The following is a 10,278-nucleotide window of genomic DNA, read 5'->3' as shown; positions in this document are numbered from 1 at the left end:
AGCATTCTGACGATAGTTCTCGCGAGAGCTTGTGAACGCTTCCTCTTGGTTGGATAGCGGCTTCCTGGCCGTACTTTTTTTCCCCCTCCTTTTTTTTCTTGGGGGAAATTTCAACTTCTGTTTTCGCGGATCCTCCGGGCCAAACAATTTCGGACAGCATTTCGCGGTCGGTCCTGTGGCTGCGAACGACAGGCCTGACTTGTCTTTTGCCGCCTTTTGTCTGTGGGAGCGCTCTCGAGTCAGAGGCCGTCTCGAAGAGACATTCCAGCGATGAACGCGCTGAAATAAACTGCATTTCTTGCACTTTTGCGCCTATGGCACTCGCTCTTTCCACTTGACACCTAAATATTATTTGGTACAGCTTCTGGAGGCATGACAGGGTGTTGAAATTAGGGGCTTACGAATCTCAGAAACTTCTATAGACACAACTGCAAGGGTTTGTGTCAGCAGAGACAACCTGGTTGTTCTCTTTGAAATAGATAACAGGCAACTATGGCACCAAAAAGAAGACCGGTCCCCTTGATTATAACCCCCACAGGAGAAGGACAGTCAACCAACATAGATGCAGCATCAGAGTAAGTAACGTTATATAGTTTGCTATATCTGACACTTTTTGGTTTACTTTCCTGCATACTTAAGTATGTCTCACCTGGTCCTGTTTTTCCTGTCTTCAGGGCCAACCTGGAGGCCTTGCAGAGGAAGTTAGGGGAGCTGGACTTGGATGAACAGCAGAGGAAGCGGCTTGAGGCTTTCCTCACCCAGAAAGCCCAAGTGGGCGAGCTCAAAGATGAGGATTTTTACCCCATATGTGAACTTGGCGCAGGTAACGGTGGGGTGGTCCACAAAGTCCGTCACAAACCCTCAAGACTGGTCATGGCCAGGAAGGTAAGCGATCGACAGACTTATGCACCTGCTGCTGGCCTGCTTACAGTGTGTTCAAAGGCTGAACGTTCTGTATTTTCTACAGCTTATTCATTTGGAAATCAAACCAGCCATCAGGAACCAGATCATACGAGAGCTGCAGGTCCTACACGAGTGTAATTCGCCGTACATTGTAGGTTTTTACGGCGCCTTTTACAGCGATGGAGAAATCAGCATCTGTATGGAGCACATGGTGGGACCAATGTTGTTGTTTAATGCTTATAAGCATGAGTTCATAGCAGAAGTGTTACAGCACACTGACATGTATTTGTCCGCAGGATGGAGGTTCTTTGGATCAAGTGCTGAAGGAAGCCAGGAGAATCCCTGAAGAAATTTTGGGCAAAGTTAGCATAGCCGTAAGTATTACCAGTCTCCTCTGCTGTATCTGTGTCAAATAATGCTGTTTAGTTATTGATGACAAATGAACCATATTGACACATCAGTGATTAGTTGGTTAGCAAGGTCGACTAGTTTATCTAGATTTTTTTAAAAGCCTAACTGATCTTAGGTGTACTTTAATTGTATTAAATGTAAGGGCACTACTTGTTGAGGGTTGTAATGTGTTTACACTCAAACTCTGTTTTTGGCAGATACCTTTGTTCAAAGTGTGGTTGAGGTGTGCATTTTATCATTAGATAATGTTCTCCAAATTTGCGGCTTTTAACAAAATTACTGGTACAATTGCTGTTCAAATCAAATCTAATGTGAAGAATATTCTTATGCATGATCCTTAAGTCTTTGTTTTGTACAGATATAATTTTGAACTTATGTATTTGTTGAATATTTGTTAGTAACTCTGTATGACCCTTCACCAATTTTACTATAAAGGGATTTCATAAGACCAACTAGTCATTCACACTAGTTTGTTTAAAACTATCTCTAATACTATTACCCAGCCCTGTTGACTCTAATTGTTAGATCTCTAAGGTAGAATAGTTTTTTTTATGACAGAAAAAAATTATTTCTGCCATATTATTTTTTTTCTGTCAGTTTATATTAGATATATTGCAAGATTTTGGATATTTAATTGTGCATGTTTTTTCCCCATATTTTCTTAGCCATCTTTTACTGCTCATTAAGAGTGAATTATTAAAAAATGTTGTGATGTCTAAATCCAGTTTTAGCATTTAAAAAGATTTTTAGTTTATAGTGCTTTATTTTTGTCTCACTTAGACAAATAGGATTGTATTTTAATACCGTCCATTTCTTGGTTATCAGCCATAACATGGAAATAACTACCATCTTATCAGTATCAGGGAGAATTTTAATATTGGCGCGTCCCTAGAATATAGTTTAACTCTACCAACTTCTTGTTTTTTGGTGTCTGGTTAATTACAATAATTGTTTATAATTTTTGTAATACTTAATGTAAAGAAATTGTGCATGTACATGGGAAATGCACATGTAAAAAGATTAGGTTATTGTGAAACAGCTGTAGGAATGAAAAGAGAGCAACCTGCTTTTCTTCTTGTCTAAAAGCAGAATCCAAAACCAATGGTACATAACCTCCATCGTAACATGTCTGGCACTAGTACGCACAAACCGCAATTTAATAAAGCTGTGACCACGCCCACAGATGTGCAAACTCTCTTTCAAGTCAGAGTTACCAAAACATGCACGTTTTTCAACACACATTTAGACTTATTCTTCCAAATTAATAGGGTTAAACTTCTGTTTCACATTTGATCATGACAAAACACAAACACTTTAACACGAAGTCCAAACAAAGGTGCAGCGATCTGTTTATGTGTGTCTATACTGTTTATTGTACGTGTGAGCGAATGCATCTCAGCTTTCAGTAATCACAAAGCAGAAGTTGTTTTGTAAAGACTAGAATATGTAACACGTTCTGTAAATTCAGGAAGCTAGATACCACATTGACCGTTGAGAGATAAACCCTGTTGATGACATCTATAACTCTCTTTCCACAGGTACTCAGAGGTCTGGTATATCTTCGGGAGAAACACCAAATAATGCACAGAGGTACACACAGAGCAACATTCCTTACTAATATCTTAGAAAACGTACATGTGCATACACGCGCTGGATGGCAGCAGGAAGTAGCCCCCTAATGCAGCTATTGAAATTGCATAAGAAGCTTAAAAGTGATTATTATAGAGAGATTAGGCCTCACTTTTTCAAAGGTATTTACTGAAACTCTAACCAGAGACCTTCATACAACTGCAAACCTGAGATTAAATGGAGCAAAGATATTGCAAAAGTTGATATTATTCCAATGCTAAATGTCAATCTTCTACAATTAAACGTTTTAAAACAAACACTACATTGGCATTTTTAGATCACAAGTTGTAAATCACAAGTTACCATAGAAATAGCTTCAGTGTCTCCAAGTGTGGCACAACCAACATTTGAACATTAATACTATGTCTGAAGATGCAAAGTATCAGTTTCTCTGTCAGGTTGTATGAGGATCTGAAGGAGCCACACTGGGTTTGAAGGGTTAGACAGGGAGGGTCGGGCCTGTAGTTGTGCTGTTGTGGCAGGGAGCACTCGCCTGCTTGCGAGGAGCTGTCGAGGAGCCCAGCCGGTAATTGCAGCCTCTCGGATGTGATTACATGGCAGCCGCACCCTGCAATCCCCTCCCTTCTTTTTCCTCTCCCACTCTCACCCCTCTGTCCACTCCCAGTGGGTGTTCGGGCTGAAGGAGGGCCCGTCATGTGTGGAATCGTTGCATGTCTGCACTGTTATTTGCTCCTCTTGCCCTGTGTTTAAGAGGAGGGAGGTGGAAAGTGGCTTGCATGTCTGTCCTTTCTGCTACAACGGTGTTGTCGGAGCTAGCTTTGCAGTATGCAGAGCATCTTGTGAAATGTTTTTGCTGGGCGTGCTGGAGAAAGGGCATTTGAACGGGGATGGAAAGCCAGGTGGTGCCACTGGGATTTGGACCCCGGCACTCCATCTTACATGGTCTCTCTCTCTGGTCCCTACAGACGTTAAGCCCTCCAACATCCTGGTGAACTCGCGTGGCGAGATCAAACTGTGCGACTTTGGCGTGAGTGGCCAGCTCATCGACTCCATGGCCAACTCCTTCGTTGGAACACGGTCGTACATGTCGGTGAGTCACCCGCCCACTTCCCTCCCCAACCCCCAGTCCTTCTCGTTCCAAGCCCTGTGCCGGTGCCCAGGATTCTTCCATGTGGAGAGGAGGAAGTCGCTGCCAGGTTTTAGCCCACTCCTCTTGGCCACCTGCAGGGTGTGGCGCCCCACCCATGTAGAGCTTTGACTTGCTCTCTGCTCTCTGCCTTGACAGCCGGAGAGACTCCAGGGCACACACTATTCAGTTCAGTCGGATGTGTGGAGCATGGGCCTATCACTGGTTGAGCTGGCTATTGGACGCTACCCCATCCCCCCTCCCGATGCCAAGGAACTGGAGGCCATATTTGGCCGGCCAGTGCTGGACACAGGTGGGGCAGAAGGCCACAGCATGTCCCCAAGACCGAGGCCTCCAGGACGACAGGTTAGCGGTAAGACCTTGTTTAATTTACCCAAACATTGGCATTGGTTTTATGCGCATTCGTTCTTCTCCACAGTCTGCGTAATATGCATGTTTTAGTTGAGCCTTGCGAATTGTTTTCCCCAAGGACATGGAATGGACAGCAGGCCAGCCATGGCTATATTTGAGCTACTGGACTACATTGTCAATGAGGTCAGAGAATTTGCTTAGCGTGCAACTTACTTCCTTTTTGCTTATTTTTGCCTTTTAAAGTATTTTTTGTGCTTATTTTTGCCTTTTATAGTATTTTTATGTAGCAGTTTCACTTCAACATCACCCCTTTTTCTGCTCCCCACCTGTCTCTAAATCTTGCAGCCACCACCCAAGCTGCCCCATGGCGTCTTCACCACTGACTTTGAGGAGTTTGTGACGAAATGGTGAGCTCCTGTGTGTTATCGCTGGTGTTTTTACTATACGAACCTGCAAAATCTTCAAAACGATATCTGAGCTATGTCAAAGTTGGACCTCGATAAAAGGGCCGTAGTACAGGGATATCCATTCCAGCTTCTGGAGGGCCAACCTGCCCCAGCACACTTGCCTGGATGTTTCTAGTAATTCTGAAGACCACAATTAGCTGGTTCAGGTGTGTTTAATTAGGTTTGGTGCTAAACCCTGCAAGACAGTGGACCTCCAGGAGCAGGATTGGACACCTCTAGTGTAGTACAGTTTGGGGAATGCAGGTTTGAATCTGGACTGCATTGTTCCCAATCTCATAAGTTCTTCCTCTGTTCATTTCTTGTAAATCTTCACAGATTGCATTTAAATGTACTTTAAAAGTTCAGTCAGACTAACTTGTCCTTTTAAAACGTCACGCAAACAATTTGGTCTGACTGAAATCTACCTGTTCGGTTTTTGCAAAGTCGGACCAATTGATCTAGATAATGTAATTGTATCTTAGATTTTTCCGGTTTGTGCACACACTTAATCTGACTACAGTTGGCCCCAGTGTTGTGCACTTGCTCCAAAAGAAAGAGGTGTGACATTCAATGTCTGTTAAGACCTCCAAAAATTTGTTTATTGGGACTGGCAGATTAAGTCTACGCAAGGTAGCTTGACTATGCAAAAAAAAAAAATATATATATATATATATATTTAAACGGTGATTGTAAAAATACTTACTGTCCGGTCAAATAAAGGCAACGCCTCCCTCTAGATTTCTGGGCTAATGTTTTATTAAATTCGGAATTTTATTTTGTCTTACTGATGTTTTTTTCTGTGTTTTTTTGACAGCCTCATTAAGAACCCTGCTGACAGAGCTGACCTTAAGATGCTAATGGTAGGTACAATTCCCTGTATAGTTACAATTATATTAAATAAAAAAAAATTGTTTTTATGACAACATCTAGTGCAGTGTTTCCCAACCACTGCCACGGCACACTGCCGTGACAGGTTGTGCCATGGAAAATTATCAAAAACGTCCTCATCTCTATTATATTTTGTTATTATTATTTTAAATAATAATATTTGTGGGTTTTACAAATATTTAACCAATGAAAAGCATTCAAAAGAGCTTGTGACTAAACGTAACGCCATTGGATGCTCAAATTGTCAGTCAAACCTCATAACTCCACCCTGCCTCCATTCAGAATAAAGTGCCGCAACGCGCAGTTTGAAGACAGACGTCTACTTCTTTGCAATGCAAGGGTAAATAAAGAACTGATGTTTGAATAAGTACAGCGTTTCCTTTACTCAAGAAACGCTGTCTATAAAGGCTAATGTTTTTGTGTGTTTAAAGAGCAGAGAAGAGTCTTAGCATTTGCTGTCTAGTTGTAGCGAATACAATTTTGTATGTTTTAAATATTCTGTGCATAGTGGTTCATCTTTTATATCTTAAGATTTTGGCCAAATGCATTAAACAAGAGAAACTGAGTGCCCATATAGATACAATAAACTTTATAATCTGCAAACTGATGAAAACGTGATGCTATTGTTTTACTGCCTCAGATGCGGCCGTTCTAATGGACAAAACGCAGATCTCTGTCATTCAGTCATCAAAAACCTTTTCAGAAATTAAGTGCAAGTGTCTGATCATATATAAAGTCAAAATGCCAACTCTGATTATGCAATGTTTAATTATTGAAAATTGTTTTTTTAAATATGCTTAGTGGTGTGCCGTGGGATTTTTTTACATATCAAAACTGTGCCGTGGCAGAAAAAGGTTGGGAAACACTGATCTAGTGGAATAAAGTAGTAAGACTTAAAAGGATAATTCACCCAAAAATGAAAATTCTGTAATTAATTATCCACCCTCATGTCATTCCAAATCCGTAAGATCTTTGTTTATCTTCAAAACACAAATTAAGATATTTTTAATGAAATCCGAGAGCTTTCTGATCCTGCATAGACGGCAACACAACTACCACATTCAAGGCCCAGAAAGATAGTAAGGACATCGTTAAAATAGTCCATGCCACATTAGTGGTTCAACCATAATTTTATGAAGCTACGAGAATACTTTTTGTGCACACGCATGAGTCGTGGTACTCTTAACGAACGTGTGGTGGAGATTGACACGGAAGAGAGGAAATTGTTGAATAAAGTTATTTTTGTTTTCTTTGCGCACAAACAGTATTCTCATAGCTTCAAACCATTACGGTTTAACCACTGATGTCACATGGACTGTTTTAACAATGTCCTTACTACTTTTCTGGGCTTTGAACGTGGTAGTTGCGTTGCTGTCTATGCAGGGTCAGAAAACTCGGATTTCGTCAAAAATATTTTCATTTGTGTTCTGAAGAAGAACGAAGGTCTTACGGGTTTGGAACGACATGAGTCGTTTTCATTTTGGGTGAACTATCCCTTTAAAGAGTGAGAGCTTTTTGGAGTAACAACACATCCAGTGTGCCAGTTTTTGGCCATGTTAGTACAGCAATTAGCTCTAGTTACAACTTGATTTTGAAATGTTTTCCCCTTTGCACTCAGTATAGTACTGACTGTAGGTGCTCATAGCAGGAATATCACGATGCATTGTAGAATATAATGCATTACAGAAATAATACTTATAGGGGTAAATTTATGTATACGTAGTGAGAATCAAGGTAGGATGTACTGAAAATAAAATTAATGATATTTAATAAAAAATAATTAATTATAAAATTAATTGTTATTCATTTGCAGGGCCACACGTTCATCAAGCGGGCCGAGGTTGAGGAGGTGGATTTCGCTGGATGGTTGTGTAAAACCATGGGCCTTCACCAGCCCAGCACACCCACTCATAGTGTTGAATGAACACTGGCTCACATGCCATCCTCATCCTCCGCTCTACTTCTCTCCTTTTTGCTCTCACAGACCTGTATGCTTGTAAGCCTCCGACACACCGCTGTGCGCTCTTTTGCCGTTCTCTGCTTGCTCTTCCCTTCCACCACGGTGCGTTCTGGGGCATTGTTTTATAAGAGCTTCTGGTGTTGGAACACAGTCATTTGAATGAATATGGAGATTAGAGTCACTTAAGTGGAGTGGCTGTATTTGTAACGACCACATTATTCAGGAATGTCAAAATTGGTAAAGATCAGCTAGGTTTTGTTTGTATAAGAGCCATTTCATTAGAATTATGATGTTTTTGTTTACTTTTCATGGTTGGTTTATTAATTCATTATATTATGTTTTTTTTTTTTTTTTTGCTAAAGCACTATTCTTTGGCAGTTAACGTTACACTGTGTTAAAATGGATAGCTTGGTTCAAAGGCAAACATTTAATTGAGAATCAACTGGCGTTTGCATAAAAAAACAAAGAGGGCTACTGTGGATCATAGAGGTTAGTTTATTTCGAAGATGATTATAAATGCAAGATGGCCAAATCAGCAATGCTGAAGAGCATACGTACAGTTGTTTAGCTTGTGCATTGCAGGTAGCACTGCTAGTACACGGCCAAGTACTCCATCATGCCAACCAATGGCCATGCTGTAAGTTTGCACACATTAGCAAAAATAAACATAAGCTTAATTAGAGTTCCTGTATCAGATGCCCTTTGTCCTACTGCTGTGCTTGTGAAAAAGATCAGTCATTTAATATTCAGAAATCTATACTGTTTTTTTTGGGGGGGGGGTAAGTTTTCAACTTAAAATCATCTTCAGAAGGGTATATTTGGGAAGGATTATTGTTTATAACTTATGCTTCAGTGTTCTTTTTTTTTATTTTTTATTGAAACCTAAAATTTCTTGCTTTTGATTTCAAGTTTGAAAACAACCATGGTTGCATCTATCTTTACAGTGCTTTTACAATAGGCCCGATGAATTTAAACACATCAAAATTATTTCAACCAAGTCCACAACAGGTACACTTATAGTCTGGTCTTCAGTGGTATATAAAGTGCAAAGTAACGTCTCAGGCCACCATGTACAGTGCTATGCAGATCAAATGAACCTCAGCAGATATTGCTGTATTAGTAGGTCTTATAAATACACGGGTGTTACAGATGGGCATTGTGAAGTGTGGCTAAAGCCCACTTGCTCTAAATAGCTTTTTTTTTCTCTCTTTCTCTAGTACTTTTCAGTAACATTGAAACTGTATTACACACTGGCATTCAGCTCCGACCAAGTGAATGCATGTATCGCCACACATGTGTATAAAATATATGTACAGTACAAATGGTACTGTTTTCAGTCTTAAAATAGCATTTTATTTTATTGTTTTTTTTTGTTTGTTTTGGGAATAGTTAAGTGAAGAGGATATAAGTCATTTTATTACCATATGGAATGTGTTGAATACAGTTCTAATATAAAAATAAAACTTATTTGTGAATGATTATTTGGCTGTAGTTGTTGTCGTCAGTCTCAATGTTTTGGATAATGTTTAAAGATTTTATTGCAGTGTACTATATTTAATGTGAATTGTTAAATAATAAGAGTGAACATTTCATTACATAATTTGAAATATAAGGCATATATTAGAAATATAGATAGCTAGAAAAAACATGTGATTTGCATTATAGCTGTTAATTTCTGGTATATTTTTGCATGGCTGTGATAACAACCAGTACTGGAAGATGCATATTATAAAATGGTTTATTAATGATATATAATGTATTATTATAATTTTTTTAATCTAAATTAAGTCAACGGTAATACAGCTAACATACTTTGTACATGTAAAATTGTGGCATGTTTTGAAAACGTAAAAAAAAGTAGATAACCATTTAGCCAATGCTTCAAGGCTGCTCGCCAGTTAGGGAAGAGCTGTTACAAAACCAAGCTTCAGAGAGATGTTTTATCAAATATTTTGGCATACGTTTCTGAAAATGTGTGCAAAAATATGAATTTAGTAACTTGAAATGTACCTTTACAGCTTCTTTTAATTACGAATCAGTTTTAAGTGTCCCAGTTATACTGCCCTCTGTGTCTGGTGTGCGTTAGTTCATCATGCTTGTCTCCTACTTAATACTTCAGCATTTAAGCACAACTCAGTGTCATACACAATTACGCTCCTCTGCGTCCACTCCCTGTTTTACGGGAGAGTCCTCAATTGTACAGTCACTCTTAGAGAGGTCATATACTGCTCCTCCTATTTTTGAGAACTTTCAGTCCAGCAGCAGGTAAGCGGGCGCATGGGTCTCTTAAGTGGTGGAGGATAATCCATGTCTGTCCCGCTGGTCGACTGCACACATCGCTTCTTTCAGCATGATTTTGGTGAGTATGGAGAATCACAGTACACATTTAGTTGTTTGGTTACTTATTTTTAATTACTGTTTGTAGTGTTTTGGAGGGTTCGGTTGTTACATGTAAAGAAGGAAGACGTGTCAAAAAGGTGAAGCAGTAAGTGAATAGTGTCACTTCTATCCGACGACCCCTTGAGTGTAGGGTACACTATGAGCTGTATTAGTTTGAGACAGTGGAGGGTGTGTGTAGATGT

The 10,278-nt window shown here is 39.7% G+C and overlaps 2 protein-coding genes across 3 annotated transcripts in view; both read left to right on the top strand.

Annotated features, from left to right (window-relative positions):
* Positions 1-45: 45 nt before the first annotated feature.
* On the top strand, positions 46-9,174 carry LOC107729695 (dual specificity mitogen-activated protein kinase kinase 2-like). 2 transcript variants are annotated; one of them, XR_001638611.1, is made up of 11 exons: positions 46-575; positions 675-885; positions 968-1,114; positions 1,200-1,277; positions 2,853-2,904; positions 3,870-3,994; positions 4,190-4,403; positions 4,521-4,585; positions 4,693-4,809; positions 5,663-5,708; positions 7,550-7,589. XR_001638611.1 is itself a non-coding variant. In XM_016540361.1 (11 exons), the coding sequence occupies exons 1-11, from the start codon at positions 493-495 to the stop codon at positions 7,658-7,660; spliced, it is 1,194 nt and encodes a 397-aa protein (XP_016395847.1). In that variant the 5' UTR covers positions 48-492; the 3' UTR covers positions 7,661-9,174. The 2 variants fall into 2 exon arrangements, 1 of the variants encoding a protein (XP_016395847.1); XM_016540361.1 differs by having other exon boundaries at positions 48-575; positions 4,748-4,809; positions 7,550-9,174.
* A 730-nt stretch (positions 9,175-9,904) lies between these two features.
* The window catches only part of LOC107729681 (zinc finger and BTB domain-containing protein 7A-like), a 22,497-nt gene continuing 22,123 nt past the window's right edge, over positions 9,905-10,278 (top strand). The window contains exon 1 of the mRNA XM_016540332.1: positions 9,905-10,055. Within this exon, the coding sequence (XP_016395818.1) occupies positions 10,047-10,055 (9 nt within the window). The 5' untranslated portion in view covers positions 9,905-10,046. The remainder of the gene's footprint in view (positions 10,056-10,278) is intronic.

The sequence above is a fragment of the Sinocyclocheilus rhinocerous genome, unplaced genomic scaffold (genome assembly GCF_001515625.1).
Source record: "Sinocyclocheilus rhinocerous isolate Xijiao unplaced genomic scaffold, SAMN03320098_v1.1 scaffold1149, whole genome shotgun sequence".
NCBI lineage: Eukaryota > Metazoa > Chordata > Actinopteri > Cypriniformes > Cyprinidae > Sinocyclocheilus > Sinocyclocheilus rhinocerous.
Note: the sequence above shows the minus strand (reverse complement) of the source record. Positions and strands in the feature narration are given on the sequence as shown.

What these genes read in the sequence shown, in the direction of transcription:
- LOC107729695 (XM_016540361.1), top strand. Translation starts at nt 493, where the DNA reads ATGGCACCAAAAAGAAGACCGGTCCCCTTGATTATAACCCCCACAGGA. An exon ending in GACTGGTCATGGCCAGGAAG is followed by an intron (nt 886 to 967) that starts GTAAGCGATCGA and finishes TATTTTCTACAG; the next exon opens with CTTATTCATTTGGAAATCAA. An exon ending in TGGACTACATTGTCAATGAG is followed by an intron (nt 4,586 to 4,747) that starts GTCAGAGAATTT and finishes TAAATCTTGCAG; the next exon opens with CCACCACCCAAGCTGCCCCA.